A 21,048-nucleotide genomic window follows, 5' to 3' on the forward strand; every position below is an offset into this window, starting at 1 on the left:
AAAGGCTGGCAGGTGCAGGGATGTTACCTGAGAATGTAGAAATACGTTTTTTTCCCTAAGGGGGATGGCAGAGGAGACTTGTGTGCACAATGGGAATAAACTGTTTATTTGGTATTTGTAAAACTGATGTATGACTGGAATAAAGGTTGCGCATTTTATTTTCGTGCTTGTTTATGGATTAGTTTAAAGTTGGTGTGAACCGCTGAATAATGTGTGACTGTTTAGTTAAAGATTACTTGCTTAGACAGCGTTACTGGCCAATCCCCAGCTCCGCTCCCACCACTGCGCTCCACCGAGCTGCCAGCTGAGCACGGCGAGCCGGAGAACAGTGTTTACTAAGCTCTGAGTCAACTGTCACATGAAACTGCTCTGTCTGCAGCGTTACACTGCGCTGCGACAGCTCGGTGTTGTGAATATGTCAGGGTAAGTGAGTTTTGTAAGAGAGTGAGGCCAAAAAGACCAAAGACGACCAACAGGCGCAAAAAAGAGTGCCAACTGGCAGTTCCGCTAAGTTAGCGGTAGCGTTAGCGTGCTACAGTGCTAGCCCAGATTTGCTTAAGATTTTTGGATGACGCGGCGGCAAATTTCGTTAACTGTTTAGTGCTGGGTTACTGGCTAATGCTGCTGCTGCTTGGCAGTGAGTGTTTCTCACTGGCGGCTTGGTAATGGGAAACAAGTTTTAGTAGAGGTTTGTGTTTTCTTTACACTGTTAGCTGAGCGATAAAGTTTAGCTAGGTGCTGTTTCGTGGTCGGTTTGTAATTACACTGTAGTTAATTAGCGGTGTTAGCTCTGTGAGGCTAGCTGTTAACGTTTTCCACAACGAACGGTTGTTAACTTGTGTAGGAAGTGTTGCCCCAGGTAATTACAGTTATAGCAACTATTTGCAAGCAGTCGGTGTCACCTATCAGTAGTGAGTGGCACCTGGATATTGTGCTTAAGTACATCTCTTCCTCTTTGACAGCAGCTGAGAGAAGATAAGGAGCAGCCAGACTCATGTCCCAAGATTTGGGTGTGAACAACTAGAGACACAATGTCTCTCCTGCTGATATCATTATTTTTAATCTTTTTGCTGGCTATTGGTGTGCTGTGTGCCATTTTCAGGTGAGGAATGTGTGGAAGTTTCTACAGTACAGCGATCATTGGTATGGTTTAAACTGCAAGCACTGCTTAATAGATGTTTCCTTGCTCTCCTCATTTAAAGTAGCACATTTTCCTGCTGTTCTAGGTGGCTCATATGTACCCTGGCTGTGCGATTCTTCCAAACTACCCTCAATGCTCATCTGAAGATTAAATCAGTAGGATTTTTTTCTGTCCAAGGAGTCAGTATCCAGTTTCACCCCCAGCATACTTTGGTAGGACACGTTTTTGTTTACATGACATTTGTGTAGTCGGCACATGCTAAACAACCACTCCCATGTCAATGGTTCACTTCTGAGTTTGTGTACTTTACCATCTATCAAATGTATTTTTTTATCTTGCTGTAATTCTGTGAATGGCAGGAAATTGACAGGATATGGATTTCAAGTAAACTTCTAAACCAGGATTTACCGTAAGTAGCTTAATGTGTTGCCCAGATAGTCTGAGATAAAACAGTTAGCAGCAAATAATATCATAAGTCGTGTTTCAGGCGATACCTGGCATTCTGTGTTGGAGAAACCAGAGTCCGGTTTGACTTGCAAGCACCACTAAAACCTTTGGTGAAGCAGAGCCATGGAAAAAAGTCGGCGAAGATTTCTGTCAGCCCCAAAACGCTTCGATTCTTGTCACAAGTATGAAGGCTGGCGATAAGTTAACATTTCTTTTTATGCTTATTTGTACACAGTATCTCACTTCCTGTTTTGTATTTCCAGTTGCTGTCATTCCACATCAGCTCCATCAACGTGATGGTCCTAAACCTAGCACTGCCCGAATCTCTATGGCACATGACTATTGCAGGTATCACCTTGTTACTTGACCACCAGAGTAAAAGGTATTATTTATTTTGGTTCATAACTAATCTGACTGAATCAATAGTTTGTATTAGTTGTCCAAAATGAAATCCATGTTGAAAAATTTCTTTACAGGTTGGCATGGAACTTCTCGGTTGGACAACTAAGCAGTAAAGTGCTCAAAAGCAGTGAACTGGTGAGTGGAGTAACTGTCACTGAAATAGAAACAGGTGGTTGAATGTTTGTAAATGATGTGCTCTCCATTTTAGGACATATGTTTGGCTGAAGTGGCACTTAGCCTGTTGCTATCTGGAGATGTGAGTTTACCAGAGATGAAGCCAGGTTGTCTGTCCCTGAGTGTGAGGACTCTAATGGCAGAGCTGCACGAGGGGCTGTTCCTCAGTCAACTCCAGCTTCCAGCAGTTTCCCACAAAGAGAAAGATCATGGTGCATTTGGTGAGTAACGTTTGACCTCTGAAATGGAAGCAATGATTTTTAAGTATAGTGTTTATCCATCACATTCATTTGCATTCCTTCTTTTCTCCAAATTGTAATCTATAGTACTGTGCAAAAGTCTTGAGCCACCTCTCATTTCTTTGTATGTTGCTTCCAAGGAGTGAGACTGTTGTAATTTTTCAAAGTGGTCTTGAGCAATACTTCGCCAGGCGTTCTGAAAGTATTTTAATGTTTTTTTAATGGACATTGGCTGCTTGTTCCCTCATTTTCAGTCCAGGCCTTGTAAATGACCATTTTCAGAGGAATGTTTTTGCTGTTAAACCCCTTAACATTGATCATTCAAGCTTTTTTTTTTTTTTTTTTTTTAAAGGGATGAACCAGTGTTGTGTCTACACATTGCAGACAACTTAGCAAAGAACCAGTTTTAAATTGTATCTTTAGGCGCTTTATTTGTTCCCTTTTTTTATTGAGTCTACAAAAAATGCCAAACATGACACAGTTTGGCAAACATAAAATAGTATTTTTGCACTAACAAGGTGATTCCCAGACAGTTATTAGCCAAATATAATGAATATCTGTGCATGGTGTGCAGTGTGTCCTTAAAAAAACATCTGATGAAACTGCACAGGTGGAGGGCAAATTAAAGTGTGAAGCCTAAAAAAAATAATAAAAAAAAACTACCTACAACTGATGAACAATCTGGACAGACACAAAGGCACATCCCCCGTCTCTACAGACCTTAATAGTATTGTCGTATCATCTTGACAGAGAACAAAACACAAAACAGCTAGTGTCCAAAGAAGAGTGTTGAATGTTCTTCCAGAAGCCTGGAGAAGTATTTCTAAAGACTACTGAAAGAAATTACTAGAAAGCTTCCCTAAGTGTTCAAGCTGTTTTGAAGAATAATGGTGGCTATACCAAATATTGACCTTCAAGCTCATTACATTTGTACAGACTCTGTTTTTTCCTTATGAATTGTATTTCCACGCAAGTTTGAACATGTTTCAATAAATCACTCTACCTATTTCCCATTTTCCTACCAAAAAAATAAAGAAATTATGAATGACCCAAGACTTTTGCACAGTACAGTTTTATCCAACCACTGCAGTTAACTTTCAGTTTATTTCATTCTATTTTTCAAGTCTGATTTGTTGTACTGTTTTGCATTCATAGTTGTACCATCACAGATGGTAAAGTCTTAATAATCTTTTTTTTAATGATATATTTATTCAATTGGAGGGAAGAACCCTTATGAAAATCACATTTTAAAACTGTCTATCCTGCAATTAGTATTGTCAGGTGTTAGATGAATAAAGAACAGTGCCTTGGCTGTTGTACATCCACAGGACCTTCACTCTGTGCTGCCCTTCTTGTTGTTTTTTTCTGCCTTTGCATTTGCATTTGATCTTTTGCGTGTTCTAAAAGTGCCTGGACATTTTCCATCATCTGTGATATTTTTAGCTGTTCTGCTAACCAACCAGAAAATGAAAACAAGGTCATATCATAGCTCTTCACTGGCCTCTGTGAGTGTTTGAAATGTCCTTAATGATAAAGTTTTACCAACACAATCAAAGTAGGACTAAGTTATACATTCATTACAAAAACAGGAGAAAATGTTTGAAAAGCGTTTAAAGCAAGATGATTTTTTTCTTCCGTTTCTTTATAGATGCACAGGTCTGTTAGGCCATTGAATCAGATGTTAAAAATAGCTTGCAGTTAAAAACACGAACATAAACATTGCACATACAGTTGAGGCTGGTGGTTCTGTCCATGTAAATAACTACTAACATTCTCACGATCAAAAAAGAGGAAATGACACGTAACCTTAGTATGTATTTTTATAAGAAACATATTTATAGATTAGTAGAAAATAATGCATTAAAGTTGTGTTGTTAGTGATTTAACTTCTCAGTATAATCCCAGGTTGCTCTGCCTTCATATGCAAAATCAGTTGCATTATTAAGAATCCACCTCCACTCTAACAGTTATAATATTAAGTGTAGTCTTAAACAACATGCATGTTACAGATATTTGAAATCCCGTAGAATATGCACAATGTCAGAAAGTCAACACCTGCGTTTTATTAAAGGTTGAAGTGCTAATTTTGTCTTTCTAACTATGTCATAGATTTTTAAAATTCAAATGCCAGCTTGATAGGCTTGATATTTTTGATAATACTTTACATAACACTCTAATTTAATTACTTAAATACTATTTCCTTTTAGAGAGTGAAAATGATGAATTTATCCAGACTGAGACTGTGGAACGCTTTCATCAGCTGATTCCCCACAAGGTCAATGTGGAATTTGATAACACAAACATAACCCTGTCGATGCACAGCCAGAAACGGTGAGTCACCGTTTTACATCTAGCTGCGTATATACTGTGATCACAGTTTTGCATTAGTTTACCTTTTAAATGATCTGTTGTTTCAGATATTTTATGACCCTATTTTCTTACCTGTACAGACACCTGAACTGGACTCTAAAGTCTTTAAAGGTCTGCTATGGACGTGACAACGAGCAGCTTCCTCTTAAAAGCTTCACTCCTGAGCTGAGCTTTCCCCAGAGCAGCTTGGAGCTCCTTCTCGAGGGTAAGTGGACAGCTGGGCGCCAGACTTATTGCAGAGAGAGTTGGAATGAGGAAGAAGTCGTGAATAACACGCTCTTTTTTTTTTTTTTTTTTTTTTTTTTTCTGCTGGCAGATGGACTTCTGCTGTCTCAAAGTAGGCAAAGAATTCTTTGTGTGAACACAATCAAGACAACCCTGCAGGTGAGGGAAATGCTTTAAGGCCACATTGCATCGTTTTGTAAATCAGTTACTCAGACTTTCTCCCTCGTGTCTCTGTGAATTTAGGTTACATCAATTGACATCTCAGGGTCAGTCGTCGTCAACACTTGCATCATTCACTACCGTCACCAGGAGTTTTCCCATTGGCTCAATCTATTTCCATGGGAACAGCTATTCCACAGGAAGGAAGCACACAGAAAAAGGCAAGTTGTAAAAGTGAAACTCACATAGTTCGATTGCTGGATTTCTGAAATTAAAATCTTCTTAACACCTTTCACCATCTTCTCTTCATTATCCCTGTTTGTGCATCACTCATTCTCTATTGTTTTTGTCCATTACCTTACCTTGTGCGGTGTAGTCCGTTAGATTATTTGCCCACCCTCCTTTTCCTCAGGCGCCTTCCTCACCTGGATGCTCCCGTGATGATCACCACCTCTGTGTCCAACATCAATGTGTCTGTTCAGCTGGGAGACACCACACCTTTTGCTCTGGGCTTCCTCTCTGCCAATGGAGGTACTTGTTGTCATGTGAAGAGTGCATTATGTTCACAAAAGTGCCAGATGCAAAATAGTTATACAGGAATATTTATTTTAACATGCTCTTTTTTTTCTTTTTTTTTAAAGATTTACTCATCTACACACACACACACAAAAATCGGTTAAGGTGTGTAGAATGGAAATTGGACACCTATAGCATTTTCTCAACAGTTAACTTTTCCTTGGCATGAAACTGGAAATAATCAAACCTGGTTTTTGCCACTGTCCAGGATTATTTAGCGTCTGTTTAGTCGGCATAGTTAAGGTTTTACAGTTTTCCCATCTGCTGATTGCCAGACAGTGCTCAATGTTAATGATGCTCTATATAGCAGAGTCAGATGGTGAGCTCACCACCTTCATAAGATCAGGGTTGTTTTGAATTATTCCAGACACAAATTGACCCTCCCACTAGGCCAAAGTATCCAGGAGTGTTTTTTTTGTTTTTTTGTTTTTTTTAAAGGATTAGTACAGTTGCAACCATTAATTTAGTTTATTGTTACCATTAGCCACTTTTACATATCTAAGAACAGCCAGAAAAATAAATAGAAGTAAAGAAGTTTAGAAAAATAACCCGGAATTCTGTGTGACTTTACCTACTTGACTACCTTCAGTTATTCAGCTGAAATTCTTGTAATGTAATTCCTGTACTATAGTGGGTTAGATCATTCACCACTTCCCCTCTCTTTCACTAGCAGCAGTTCACATTGAACCTTCTACCAGGACAACAAGCTGTTAAGAATTACCCATACAGTATGCAGTATTGCAGGTGGATTCTGCTATGTTAAACCCCAGCACTCCTTACCTGAAAAGCTTTACTTTAATTACACTTTGTTTTTACTTTACTTTATTATGTACAAGTCTCCTCTATTCTTGAAACACATTTTCCTTCATAACCTTGTTCTATGGGTAACTGTTAGGCCAACCTCTTTCAAACATGCGTAGATTAGATAAGGTTTTTCCACAGGGCCCTTTTAAATGTTACTCATTAACTTTTTCTACTTCAAGCAGTGACGCTAGAAAGAGGTCTCCTTTTATTCAGAGTCACTTGAATTGAAAAGTACTAAAGACATGGTCTGAAAAGTGAAGCTAGTGCTTAAATGTGGCTAAATGAGTTCTTTTTAATTGCTACCAGGGGACCACTTAGAAATACTTGCTTTCTGACATCAGTAAACCTTTTCCTGATCTCTTTATGGGCACATAGTTTCAGGTCATATCGAATAAAACATGAACATCATTTTGTAAATGGTGGTATTTATTAGAGTCGAAAGATTATCGTAGACATTCTCATTGGCTAATAATTTGTAATTCCCAGTTCTTAGCCAGTGTTCTAGGTTACAAGGTTGAACCTACATCTCCCTCTGTGTTTACAAAAAAGAAAGTAAAACTGTGACAGTGTTTATCTTTTATACGGTCTGTGCTTAACTTACAGTGTTTTTTTTTTTTTATCTGCACACCCTTTGTTTCTTCAGAACTGCGTCATATCCTTGACATTAAAGTTGAGAGTGAGAATCAAGAGTCCCAAAATGTGCACGAACGTGCCTCGCTGTCCTTGGACAATTTCTGGTGGAGAGTGGGTCAGGGGTCTCATATCCAGCAGGCACCCCACCCTCCTGGTAAACATGTATGGGGAGAAGCCCTAATCCTAGACTCACTCAGCCTGCAGGTAGGACTGCAGACAAACCTTTATAAACATTTGTATCTTTCTATACTGATTATTTATTAACCTTTATTTAACCAGGAAGATCCCATTGAGATTAAAAACCTCTTTTTCAAGGGAGACCTGGCCAAGATACTGATGCTTTAGCTATGAATAATAAAGTGGAAAAAATAATATAAAGCTTAAATTCTTATCAGCAACCTTCTTTGAAGTGACTTGTGACTGATATTGTTTGTTTTAAACTTGGGAAATCTTCCAATTTGTCCAACTCTAGATTATATGAGCAATGCAAAATCAGAACATGTGGTTTGAAGTTAAACTGATTTTAAGGATTTCTTCATTAATCTCTTCTCCCTCCAGGGGAGTTTGAACCGACCCCACATGAAGTCGAGCAGCCAGCCTCTGAGTCTGAACGTTGAGTCCAGCCTGAAAGGGCTTCAAGTGGAGCTTTCAGAGACCTGTGCACTGTGTCTGTCTCGCTTGCTGTCTCTCATGTGTTTTCCTCGTCATCCAGAGTCACAGCTGCCAGATGTGACTCCATTGTCTCCTTGTAATGACGACACCATAAAACCTATCCCCTCCTCACAACTACACCTGCTTTTTAAAGTGGACTGCTGTCTAGAGGACGTTAATGTCTTCACGCTTTCTAATGTTGCAGGTAAGGAATGAGCATTTTTATTATAATACAGAGCTGTTTGACTGAAAAGACTGTTTTACAGTTTTAATTCCAAATGTAACTTCTGTGGCAATAAAACAAATCATCACATACAACTGATAAACTTTTTCAGCGTAATTGCGTAGTAGTTTAAATCATATTAGGACATGTATGCTAAACAGGAAATTGTTTATGTGTAAAGAAAAAGGTGTATTGCTTTTCACAGTTAAAACCACATCCACTGCAAATATGGACTGAAACTGCTATTTAAACCCTACTATGTCTATGCTATGCTATGCTATCTAAGCTATGAACGGCACTTATTGACATCATAAATTTCTGCTGGCATCCACTTTTGTCACATAGTTTTTCAGTCTAAAGCATATAGAGCTAAAGGTTTCTTTACTCTGTTGGTAGGCTATCTCACAACACTGCAACATTTAGGAATTTTATTGTTTTTTCCTAGTTTTACTAGTTTTTGATTGATGTAACCTTTGGCTTTAGTAAATTGTGAGGAAATTTGTAACTTTTTTTCAAAATCAAAATTAATCTGAATGAATTCTGTCAGTTACATCTCTTGCTTTATAAAAAAAAAGAGAGAGAGAGAAAGAGAGAGAATTTTTTTCTACTGAAGATAATATGTGGCTGCTACTATAGCTCACTTGGTTGGGCAGACAATCCATGTGCTGTTGCAGAGGTCTAGGTACAAATCCACCTTGTGCCGTTTGCGCTGTAGCTTTCCCTCTACTCTCTCTCCCAGGATACTTCCAAAAGAGACCTCCACTTTCTTCTCTTCACTGTTTTCTTTTTTGATTTGCTTCTATTTTTGCCTGTATTATTTCTTCTTTCTTCTTTCCTGTGTAGGAGCTGTATCTCTGCGGATGGACACTGTCAGAGTCCTGACCTCTGCTGAGAGCTCCAGGGTGTCTCTGCAGGGGGTCAGCTTGTCTGTGATCAAGACAGTCACAGAGAACATGGAAGTATGTTGTCCCGCCTCTCAAACCATCAACCCTATAGTAAAACTCACCACATTAACGCTGTGGTACCACATCACCACCCACACCATACAGGTAACCACATTTGTTGAATTGAATTTATCTGGACTAAATAAATTTCCATCTCAGCATGCTAGCGGTATTTATTTCAGAGTGTATTAATATGTTGATTTCTTTAATTAGGTTCAATGTGAAGAGGATCTTACTGTCGAATGGACGCCACCAGACCACATGGTCCTATATCAGCACATGACTGAAGGTCAGGCGTGTTGGTTAATGCTGTGTGGAGAGAAAGGAGAGGAAAAGCCAGTTAAACCAGTGAACACTGAAGCTGCCTCAGGTCAGAACAGAGGCCTGTGTTTGCGTGTTGAACTGGGCTGTACTCGTTTAACTGCTCATGTTACTGATCAGAACTACATTCTGCTGCACATGGATGCACTCTCTCTCTCAAAGCAAGGCAGTTCTATGCATATGTGCTCTCCCTCAGTGATCTTCAACTTTGATGGCAACAATATAGTCTCTTTTAATGGCCTAGATGTGGAGACACATGCAGATCTGACTGAAATGCAGCTGCACAGAGACACTTTCCCCTTCCTCACCACTCCTCATAACCGTGTCTGGGTATTGACATGTCCTTCCTTATCTATGGAGTTCCCCTACCAGTACAATTTCTCAAACACATTTGACAAAGCTATTAGTGTGCAGAAGTGGCTAAAAAGTCTCCATCAGTCCCCAACCCAGGCCTCCGCAACCCAACGTCTGCCGCCTGACCTCATCTTCAAAATTAGCCAGTTCTCATTTGTCTTCCTGGACGATGTCTTCGAAATCAAGCTGCGAGACAACTATGAACTGATGAAGGATGAAAGTAAAGAGAGTGCAAAACGTCTGCAGCTTCTGGATAAGAAGGTGGCAGATCTCCGCAAGCAACATGGAGAACTTCTCCCGGCTAGAAAGATAGAAGAGCTGTATAGTTCACTGGAGAAAAAGCATATAGAGATCTACATCCAGCGTTCACGCCGCCTCTATGCAAACACACCCATGAGGAAGTCGCTGCTGACCTGGACTGTTTCAGACTTACAACTTGTCGTCATTGCTGATCAGTCCCTTCATGGCCCCGACAGGGTGAGAGAACAGTTGAGGGACATTGATGGGATCAGTCCCTTCCCCAGAGATGGGCTCCCTCTGGTCGTCCAATGGTGCCGTGCAGTCAAGTTTAAACTAGCTGCATTTTTGGGTAAGAGCACCTTTATATGCCCATTTAAGGCAAAAAACAAAGGATTTTTTCAAAGTTTTTTTTATTGTTACTAGTATTTACTAGAGTATTAAAGTAGTAAAGTATTTACTACTTTTGCTTTGTACCAGTGAGAATTCGGGACTACCCTCGCTACCTGTTTGAGATCCGTGACTGGGAGCTGTCGGGGCGTCTGATTGGCACAGAGCAAGATGGACAGCTGAGAGGTCGGCGCAAACAGACTGTCCCCCTTGGACCACCGTGGGGAGATGTAACAGTCCACAGGAATATGCCACCACTCAAGTTCTACTATGACTTCAAATGTGAGTAATGAGTATAATGTTGGTCAGTGTCCCAAAATCCTGTCTAGATATGCAGAAGAATCTGCTATAATCCTATGACTATGACCAATAAGTGATTTAAAAGTTCAACTGTTTAGACTAAAACTAATGAAGCAGAAGACTGAATTTTCAGGAGTAAATGAGGAGAGAAATGTGTCCTTGTCCTTGAACATACAAAACTAGAACTCTTCTAAAAAAGAAAAGTGTACACTTTTCTTTTTAAAGTATTCAACTACTCAGTGATTATGACTGAATTCGAATTGAATTGAATGTTTCACACAGGAATTGTTACATGTTTTTTTTCCCCAGCCAACATCTCTCTGTACACTATTGTTTGGGGGCCATGTTGGGACCCTGCCTGGACTTTGATTGGCCAGTCAGTTGACCTTCTGACCAAACCCACAGCTGATCCCTCGCCTCTTCTGGCCTGGTGGGACAAAAGTCGTCTCCTTCTGCACGGGCGCTGGGTCATGGACATTGATCAGGCCAATCTTCATCAGCTGGCTACAGAGGTAAAACATTGTTTTTTCTTAGTATTTATGTTTACCCGTGACAGGTTATTATCAATATCAGTTTATTTTTTTTGTTTTTGGCAGCTTTCTCCATTTTGTTTAAAGTAATTCTTATGTTTTGACACTGTTAGCAATGCCATGATAACCGGTTGTTTACAAACTGTGGGGCAGGAGCCACTGAAGCTGTGGCACAGGTAGCCTGGCAAAAATATAAAGTATATTTTATAAATACTTTACTTTAGATTTAAGATGAACAACATATTTTTTTAGGGAAAACAAAACAAGAGTTTTCTGATGATATTGCACTGCCATTTGGTTAAGTTTATTCATGTTGGGTTCTTTATATTTTTAATAAAAACTGAGGGGTGTTTTTGGCTGTTGAGGTAGAACATGCTAGAGAATGTCTGAGAACCACTGTGTTAAGCAAAATTAGTAACAGGTTAATTTGTTATGATTCTTACAGGATCCCTATAATACCACGGAAAATTTGCACTGGGAGTGGAATAAGCTGAACTTTGACTGGAACCCCGGCCAGTTTGCTTTTAAAGGAGACTTGGATGTAAATGTCAGGACCGCATCAAAGTAAGTGGAAGCAATAAAAGCAGTGTTTGCAAAGAAACATTCAGTATTAATAAGTATCTTTTTCCAGGTATGATGATATCTGTTTTCTACACCTACCCAACCTGTGTATGACCCTTGATCTCCAATGGCTTTGCCATGGCAATCCCCATGACCACCATGCTGTAATGCTCTGCTGTGCGGAGAACATTGCAGACGTGACCTCAGGACAGCCTCACGACTCTTACAGAGCGTTTCGCTCTGAGAATCTCAACCTCTCCATCACCATGGACCTTAACCAGCATTGTGGCACAGGTTTGTCAAACTGTATTCAATCATCGTTCTATGTAAACTAAATTTACAAACACTCACAAACCAGTGTTTTATGTCTATTTTACTTTTGTGAGTTAAAGGTTTTGTTCTTTTTTTTCTTTGTAGACACTTATCAGCCCAGAATCCTCCTGTACAGCAGCACACTGCGCTGGATGCAAAATTTCTGGGCCACCTGGACAAGCGTATCTCGGCCAATCTGCAGAGGCAAGCTCTTCCATAGCCTCAAGCCAATTCGCAAGAAGCTTGGTCAGCACTACAAGCAGATGTCCTACACAGCTGCCTTTCCACAACTACAAGTAGGTTTTGTTTTGTTTTTTCAGTGTGTGCAACAGCAGCAGTCTCAGGGTCAAAGTTTGCATTTTTCCCATCAAATATGCCTCAGTTTGTAACTGTTCATTATATTAGTGTTTTTCTTGATTATTGCACATTTTATATATTGTGTACCCTTTAGGTGCATTATTGGGCCTCCTTTGCCCAGCAGAGAGGTATCCAACTGGAGTGCAACAAAGGCCACGTCTTCACTCGGGGCACACAAAGACTTATTCCACAGGGTAAAAGCAATTTACTTACAGATGTGCTGGATGCACAACATCACATAAAGTACTCTTCATTAGTTTACATGTGTGCGCTTTTGTGTGTTTGTGTGGTGTCTCAGCTGGCACTGTGATGAGGAGGCTGATCTCTGAGTGGAATGTGACTCAGATGGTTAGTGAGCTCTCACAGGTGACAGTCCACCTGATGGCCTCCACCTGGGATGAGACTGCTGACCACCAGATCAACACTCAAGTGAAGAAGACTCACCTGCTCAGCCTGTCATCCCTTAGCTACCAACGACAGAGCAATCGCATGGAGGAGGTAGCAGCCAGAGCCTAAGGGCTGGAGTTTAAATGTATTTTTCACTGAGACTGCATGAATAATTAATGTCCTTATCTGTATCTTCTTTGTCAGGAGGTGAACACAAAGGATGAAACAAATGCCTCTTATACTCACAAATTGCGTCTGGTGGATCTACGTGCTTCCTGGACAACTACAAACAGAAACATAGCCTTTGGGCTATATGATGGCTACAAAAAGGCATCTGTACTGAAAAGAAATCTCTCCACTGAAGCTTTGAAAGGTCTGAGAATCGACACACAACTGCAGACAAAGAAGCTCAAACGCTCTCCTACCACCTACTCCCCCACCACAGCTCCTACCATACCAGTTGTTGCTTCTGTCAACCGATCAGAAAAAAGTCAAAATGAAGGTAAGGAAGTCACCTGACTAACAAAAAGGCCACGGTTTTAGGCTTTAACATCTATTAACTGATTGCTTTTCCACTTATCTTTCAGGCACATCGATGCTTCAGAAGTTGATTGAGGAGACAGACAAGTTTGTGGTGTTTTCAGAAGAGGATTCAGGTGTCAGCGACCAGCTGTGTGGCATTGCAGCCTGTCAGACTGATGATGTATATAACCGCAACTGGTTTATTGAGTTGGTCAACTGTCAGGTAACTGCAGTAATAACAGCAGTTATATTTCAATAATTTGCCACTTTTCCTCACCCATCATATGACGTTCATGTAGATTGTCACTATTTTTACTTGAAAACTAATCTGTCAAATTTGGATTAATTGATGCAGATTGATTGTCAGGTGTTTCTTTCAATCATCCTTTGCGTTACTTAGATGATGTTGCGTGGCACAGAGACTGCCGGCTGTGTACTGGTGTCTGCAGCAAAGGCTCAACTGCTGCAGTGTGAGCATCACCCTGCCTGGTATAACGACACCTTGAAGCAGAAGACCACCTGGACCTGTCTGCTGGATGGTATGCAGTATTTTGCCACCATGGAGCCCAACCCATCTGAACAAGAGGACCGACAGTTGTGGCTGGAGGTAGGCTAAGCTCTCATGGGGTCAACTAACCCAGTCGTAGAATTAGGGCTGCAAAGATTCATCGAGTAATTTGAAAAATTTGATTATAAAAGATTCTCGACACAAATTCTCTGCTTCAATATTTTGTTTAATGCACAGCTCTGTAGCGCACCGATGTGATAAACGATATAAACACGAGCAAGGCCTGCAACAGAAATCTCTTTAGAAAACTCTGATGTGAAGAAAAGCAAACTTTGCTCCAACCGCTGCTGTTTGTTTAATACAGTGAAAAATCTGTAGAAAGCCTCCAGAAGCCCTTAAAGCCAGTGACCTAAGGGTCGTTAGGTTGGGCAATTAATTATTATTAATATTAATTAATGTCTACACAATCTCAAAGTCTGTTTTCAGCAGCACAAAAACTTGCCTCCTATTAATGCCAGAAAGCTTTCCAAGAGAACAGAGTAAAGGTTTTAGATTGCATATATCTTATTTTATTTGACTTTGTACTTGAGATTATTATATATTTTTTGCAATTAAGAAAATGTTTTCTTTAAAGAATTAAATTTGTATTTGGCACGTACAAAAAGTTTAAGGGTTTAGCTGTTGTTTACAGATGTTGTCTGCAGTTAAACTTTAAAACATTGGTTTTCATTTAGAAATTGCAATGACAGGTCATTCTGAGTGCCATGAAGTTGTACTGTTATGACACTGTATTTAAAAAGATGACACAAGTAACTGATTAGCTGCTTTATTTTAAGTCATTTCAGTTGTTTTTGCTGCAACATAGTGAGAAATTGACAAAGGGCAGTCTTTGCTGACTGAATAAAGAAATTTGAAAGGCTGTAATTGACATATTTGATGTTTTATAGACTAAACATTTTGTTAGAGAAAAGAATTACCACAGTATTAAACAAGATGTACAATAACTGTCTGTTGTTGTTTTTTAACTAAACAGCTTTGTCATCATAGCTTTGAGTTTTTTATTTATTTATTTATTTTAGGTGAAAAACATTGAGGAGCACCGGCAGCGTAACCTGGACTCGGTGCTGGAGCTGATGGAGAGTGGCCAGGCTGTGGGAGGAATGGTTAGCACTACAACAGGTGTGGCCTTTACTGCAGGACACTGAACACACAGTAACTACAGCTGTAAAACTCAATAAATAAAAAACATGACTGAGTGCATGGATGTTTACATTTATACACTGAGAAAAACCCTTTTACTGTCAAGTCTTCTGGCATATTTATATTTTTGTTCAGAGCTAAAATGGGTATTGTAGTTATTGATTGATTCAAATATTGTTTGATCTTTGATTGCAGATTGGAACCAGCCCGCACAGGTGAACGAGTCTCAGCAGGTTCAGCGTATCATCTCGCGCTGTAGTTGCCGGATGCACTACATCAGTTACAGTCATGACATCAACCCAGAGCTGGCCACTCAGATTAAGCCTCCAGAGCTGAGGAACAACCATGAGAAGGAAGACCTGCTGAAGAAACAGGCTGGTATGTTTGACCACCAACAGACCACATATCTTTAAGCATGAGTGCTAATTTTCTAATAAGAGAGTTATTTTTCATTTTTCATTTTTTTCAGGTGCTGTGGACACCTTCACTCTCATTCATCATGATCTTGAGATATCCACTAACCCAGTTCAGTATGCTATGATTCTGGACATTGTCAACAACCTGCTCTTACACGTGGAGCCCAGACGCAAGGTGGGCTAGAGACGCAACAGCTAGCTCATAATTCCCATGCCCTAATAAATGTTTCAGCTTTTGCTGACTGTGTTTCTTCTGTGTTCTGTGTGGTGATTCTGTAGGAGCACAGTGAGAAAAAGCAGCGAGTGCGTTTCCAGCTGGAGATTTCCAGTAACCCCGAGGAGCAGCGCAGCAGCATCTTGCATCTTCAGGAGGCCGTTAGGCAACACCTTGCTCAAATTAGACGCCTTGAGAAACAGATTTATTCAAACATCAGGGTAAGCGTGTAATTTAAAGTTAAGTGTAAAAGCCCAGAAGTTACTCACAGCTGACTGTGTTTTTAATTGTCTTTAAGTCCATAAAATTAGTCCTTTGTGACCATCAGTGTAGTTGTTTTACATATCCCTAAAAACTGCATGCTTTATACATTGAAGTGTGAACAGTTTTTTTTGCATAGAATATTACGTTAGTAGCAGTTGTGTCTTCAAGTTTGAAAATAAAGACTATCTGGGTCTGTGGAACTCCTAATCATCTCTGCTTAACCCATTAAAAGCAAAGCACACTGCAATATCTGAGTAAATCGAACACTGGATTTTTATAGCAGCTTGCACCATGTTGGACATGTGACACTGTATTAGTGGAGTGCAGTGCCTGGGTCTTTTAAGTCAATGAAACACTTTGTTTCTTCTTCATCTTGCAGGCGCAATCTGAGGAACTGGGTTGCGATGAACTGAACGAAATTAATGCACGATTGCAGCACCAGCTGAACCAGGAGAAGAATGACATGCAGATGAAGAGTGAAGAGCTCAACATCCTCATCAGGTCTTATGTCAGCACTGATTTGCATCCAGGATAGAGCAGAGAAATGGCGAAAATTTAAAAAAACAAAAATGTATCTGTTTTCCAGATGTTTTAAGGATTTCCAGCTGCAGCGGGCAAATAAGCTGGAGTTACGTAAACCTCCCGAGGATGTGAGTGTAGTGAGGAGAACAGAGATCTACTTTGCACAGGCCCGCTGGTGTTTGACAGAAGAGGACGGACAGCTTGGTATCGCTGAGCTGGAGCTGCAGAGATTTATGTACAGCAAGGTGAGCAGATGCTGATAATCCATCCAGAGCTTGGAGACAATCCATCTGCCTCTCACCACAGCCCACAAATTCACTGTCTTTAGTTCCTTAGTGCATTTTAAAAACTGGATAAGAGTTTAACAGATGTTATTTGGTATTCTCCTGCTGATAAGATCACTGAGTGATAACCACTTTGAAAAATGTCTCCTTGCAGCTGAACAAGTCTGATGATACAGCAGAGCATCTTTTGGAGCTTGGGTGGTTCACAATGAACAACCTGCTACCGAACGCAGCGTACAAGGTAAATAACTTCATCGGAATATTCAGATTAGGCTGAATAGCTTATTTTCACTTGCTTTACATTTATTTTCTTTGCTTTTTGGTTACTGAAGCTTTGAGACTAGCCAGTCCTCTCTTCTACAAACCACTTTGCATTGTGTCACTTTACAACCAAGCACAATGTGACATACATGGCAGACATCAATTTGATAACTAACTTATTTGTGCCTGGTTTCCTCTGTGCAGCGTTTGAGGGTATGTATACAGCTGGAACAGTGGCGAGAAGTTTCATATTGTGCATGTGCACCTGAGTCATAGACGCATGTTTGAGCCATTACAAGTTCACTCAACCTTACAGTGTCTGCCTTCTTTCCTGTGTTCATTTCATCAATGAAACATGGTGTTTGTGTCTTTTTCAAACTCAATCTCAGTAGAGCTTTTTCAAATCAAATCACTTTTGTGTGTGTGTGCATGCGTGCGCGTGCATGCATGCGTTTGAATCTAATTCTCTCATCTCTTTTAGGTCGTACTTCGTCCACAGAGTAACTGCCAGTCTGGACGCCAGTTTGCTTTGCGGATCTTCAGCAAAGTGCGCCCCCCTGTGGGAGGAATCTCTGTGAAGGAACACTTTGAGGTGAGAATGAAGACTCTAAAACACTTTTATGGTGCTTGATTTAATGTTTTTTCTAACACTATTTTGTTTTCATCATCAGGTGAATGTGGTGCCTCTCACCATCCAGCTGATGTACCAGTTCTTCAAACGAATGATGGGGTTTTTCTTCCCGGGGAGAAATGTTGAAGAGGAGGAGGTCACAGATGAAGAAGACAAATTTAGGCTGGTTACTACTGGTATGCTTTTATCAACAGCTGTAATATAACCGTAGCACTTCATCTCCAGACTCTCTGTGTGATCATCAGCCTGAAATTTATACTGCCTAAATGATCAATAGTTTCCATTTTCTCTACCAGACTTGCAGTGTCAAGTTGCTTTTCTGTTATGTCATCCCTCTGAGCTCTATGTAGAGCCTCAGCCACTTTGAATATGACCTTGATGTGAGACTCGGTGGGAGTATAAAGTGTAGAGTCACCCAGAGGCCAGAGAGCTTATTCTAATATTGTCCGTGATACAGGTATCCCTGTCAAACCTCGGCCATTGTCAGAGGACACCATGGGTGCTATGGGTCCCAGCAAAGGTGTCACCCAGGGACTGAACCGCACTGCTGGGGTTAGAAGGTCATTCAGGAAGGCTCCAGAGGTAGAGATGCTGTTTTATGTGTGCTAAAATGTATAGAACTTTATTTTAAGGCAGAGTAAGTAGACTTTATATTTTGTCACTCAGCATCCTGTCGATGACATTGATAAGATGAAAGAGCGAGCTGCAATGAACAACTCATTCATCTACATCAAGATTCCACAAGTGCCTCTCTGTGTCAGCTATAAGGTGGGTTTCTGTGCATAACAGCTGCTACATACCTCTACAGTAAGATTCAGTACCCATTTATTCATTGGTTTAAATGCAAAGATCAACAAAAATCATTCATTCAAAATATGTTTGACTAAGCATTGTTTAACTGCCAAATATTAGATATTAGAACATAACTAACTTTGTCACCAGGTGAAAATCTTTCTGTTTTTCAGAAAGGATCGCAATTCAAAACAACCAATTTTTAACCTCTGACCCAAGCTTGTGTTTGAGATGCATTTTGAGATCGTTGGATCATACATATAAAAACATTCATCTTTAAACGGATAGTAATTTTTAAAAAAATGCATCTCCTGGTGTGAGGAGAAGAGGGTTATTTCACAGCTTAATACAATAAAGCATTAACAAAGCATAAAGCACTGCTTCATTCTGTTCAATATCAATAAAATGGAGAAAAGCCTAAATGTGATGTCCTCATATGAGCACAGAGGGTCTCACCTTGCACTGGGCCTTAGGTTGGCCCTCAGTTCTGTCTGAAACCATCTTAAAGCCAATCCTCCTTTTAAGCCAACTTTACTCTGATAGGCTGCTTACAAACACAAGGTTTGAACAGCAGATGGGTGGTGGCTCATAGCCAGATCTGTGTGACATCATTTAAGAGCTACAATATATTTAAAAGCTTTTGGCTCACAGGTAGACTGTGAGTCCCACGTTTGGATTGGTTCCATTTTAAACAGTTAACAGGTGAATCTTCAAAGAAATCTGTGGCTCAAAAAAGATTGTACTGAGCTATGAATGCATCCGACAAACACCCAGAGGTTGTTAGTAAGCATACCATGTTTTCTTTACATAGTTTGCAAACAAACAAACAAAAAAAATAGAGAATTTCTACGTTACACACCAAATCTTTAACCAGCATAGTTTTTTTTAAACATAGCTATAAGAAAATTGAAGCTCAGCTTTAGTACCATTCATTTCCTGCATTGCCCAACCTTGTCATATTACATACAGTGATTGTTTGTGCAAACACTGACATTATTATTTTAAATGCTGACAATGAATATCCATTAAGAGAACAGATCCCCTTTAATCTTGTGTTTGCCTGTGAAATGTTCGTCTCTCTCAGGGTGAAAAGAACAGTGTCGACTGGAAGGACTTGAATCTGGTTCTCCCTTGCTTGGAGTACCATAACAATACATGGACATGGCTCGACTTTGCCATGGCTGTTAAAAGAGACAGCCGAAAAGCACTTGTAGCGCAGGTACATTAACGTTCTTATCTCTTCATTAAAGGACAGGCAGATCTTTGATATTTTTAAACTTGTCTTTTTTGCTCCTTGCTGCTCAGATGATAAAAGAGAAACTGCGTCTGAAGCCAGCTTCGGGCTCAGACTTGAGGGGGAAGGCATCTGAAGGGAAGGCGGACAACAGCCTACAGCAGCAGGAAGAAGATGAGAAAGCACGACTCCTCATCGGTCTCAGCACTGCAGACAAGAGCTCCGGCAAGAAGAGTATATTCAGACGACATAAGTGACGCCTGGAATTGAGTGGATAGTCGTCTACAGCAGCTGCAAGGAAAAAGTACAGAGCATCACTCTGGCTTTGTGAATCAGGATGAAAAAGGGGGCACGATGGAATATTTCAAGTGGATTTAGGAAATATCTTACTGTATCACATGAGCCTGCTGATCTATCTTTTTTTCTTTTTCTTTTTTTTTTCAGTTAACTCCTGTTGTGTCTTAGGTTTGAATCTCAAGCAGCTCCGGGATAACTGGAGTGCCATTTTGACCAAATATAAATTATTCTGTTTATTTGTGTGCCATTTAAAAACTTCACTCTGGTGTCATTAACTGCAACCTTTGGAAAGAACGACCGCTTTGGTTGCACTGAATGTAGCGAGGAAGGTTTACAGTATGTAGCTGGCACTTCACTGTTACTGTTTCCTCTGCTTCTGAAAATCCCAGACCGACATGCTACTTCCTGCGGGCTCAGGAACACGGTGCACTCTGCTTGAAGAAATGACACTTAACTGAAGCACCTGTCACTTGTTTAAAACAAAAAAACAAATCTGATCATAGAATATGTTTTATCAATTAAAGCTTAAAGAAACTGATTGTGGCTGTATGACTGTCGCTGACAGGAAGGCCTTTATCCCCATATAAAATGCTATTTTATATTTTCCATGTTGAATGGTGGCCTGCTTCCTCTCAGCTCACTGTTTTTCTGTACCTCACCTCAGTGCAATATGACAGGAACAGAGCAACAAAAACATGGTGATGTGTGGTAAAATGTGGCACTTGGTGTGTGTGATAGTATTGTGGCAAAAAATGCGTGCTGCACCTAACTGCTGAGTGTGTTTTGTAATTTGAACACTAAAGCACTTTTATGCAAAGTATTTTGATATTTTTGTAACCGCGGTTGTTTTCCGTTGAAATGTTGCTAAATCCTGATGTTTGTCACATTTCTGATCAGCCCTGAGTATTTCAATTAAAAGGATCGTATCATGGCCCATTTGTGTCAGCTTATCTCTCAATAAGTGTTATTAGTGTGTGTGCTCGTGTGTGTGTTTGGTCTGTTGATCGATCACTGATCTGACAGCTGTAACTGGAGCGGAATAGCGCTCTTCCCGCGAACACGTGGGTGTCATGGCCGAGACGCAACTGTGCGACGCTGACAGTGAGAACAGACGCGAGGCGAGACGCTGGATTTGTGGTGGTCTTACATATTTTATTTATTTAGTT

At 40.2% G+C, this 21,048-nt stretch overlaps 1 protein-coding gene across 7 annotated transcripts; it reads left to right on the forward strand.

Annotated features, from left to right (window-relative positions):
• Positions 1 to 289: 289 nt before the first annotated feature.
• On the forward strand, positions 290 to 20,816 carry LOC120719605 (protein KIAA0100-like). 7 transcript variants are annotated; one of them, XM_040008928.1, is made up of 41 exons: positions 290 to 423; positions 963 to 1,102; positions 1,227 to 1,353; positions 1,501 to 1,550; positions 1,629 to 1,770; positions 1,852 to 1,970; positions 2,065 to 2,125; positions 2,199 to 2,385; positions 4,611 to 4,734; positions 4,854 to 4,978; positions 5,090 to 5,157; positions 5,242 to 5,378; positions 5,534 to 5,688; positions 7,181 to 7,374; positions 7,729 to 8,026; positions 8,888 to 9,093; positions 9,202 to 10,252; positions 10,381 to 10,572; positions 10,900 to 11,102; positions 11,566 to 11,684; positions 11,752 to 11,975; positions 12,099 to 12,289; positions 12,445 to 12,544; positions 12,649 to 12,848; positions 12,942 to 13,239; positions 13,325 to 13,482; positions 13,660 to 13,866; positions 14,847 to 14,946; positions 15,163 to 15,345; positions 15,437 to 15,558; positions 15,663 to 15,818; positions 16,241 to 16,362; positions 16,448 to 16,628; positions 16,822 to 16,908; positions 17,133 to 17,141; positions 17,410 to 17,520; positions 17,600 to 17,735; positions 18,017 to 18,141; positions 18,226 to 18,327; positions 19,436 to 19,570; positions 19,657 to 20,816. In XM_040008928.1, the coding sequence occupies exons 2-41, from the start codon at positions 1,032 to 1,034 to the stop codon at positions 19,840 to 19,842; spliced, it is 6,762 nt and encodes a 2,253-aa protein (XP_039864862.1). In that variant the 5' UTR covers positions 290 to 423; positions 963 to 1,031; the 3' UTR covers positions 19,843 to 20,816. The 7 variants fall into 7 exon arrangements, with proteins under 7 accessions (XP_039864862.1, XP_039864861.1, XP_039864867.1 ...); XM_040008927.1 differs by having other exon boundaries at positions 291 to 423; positions 966 to 1,102; XM_040008933.1 differs by having other exon boundaries at positions 291 to 423; positions 966 to 1,102; positions 5,570 to 5,688.
• The last annotated feature ends 232 nt before the right edge of the window (positions 20,817 to 21,048 follow it).

This window comes from Simochromis diagramma, unplaced genomic scaffold (assembly GCF_900408965.1).
Source record: "Simochromis diagramma unplaced genomic scaffold, fSimDia1.1 OVJJ01000344.1, whole genome shotgun sequence".
Lineage (NCBI taxonomy): Eukaryota > Metazoa > Chordata > Actinopteri > Cichliformes > Cichlidae > Simochromis > Simochromis diagramma.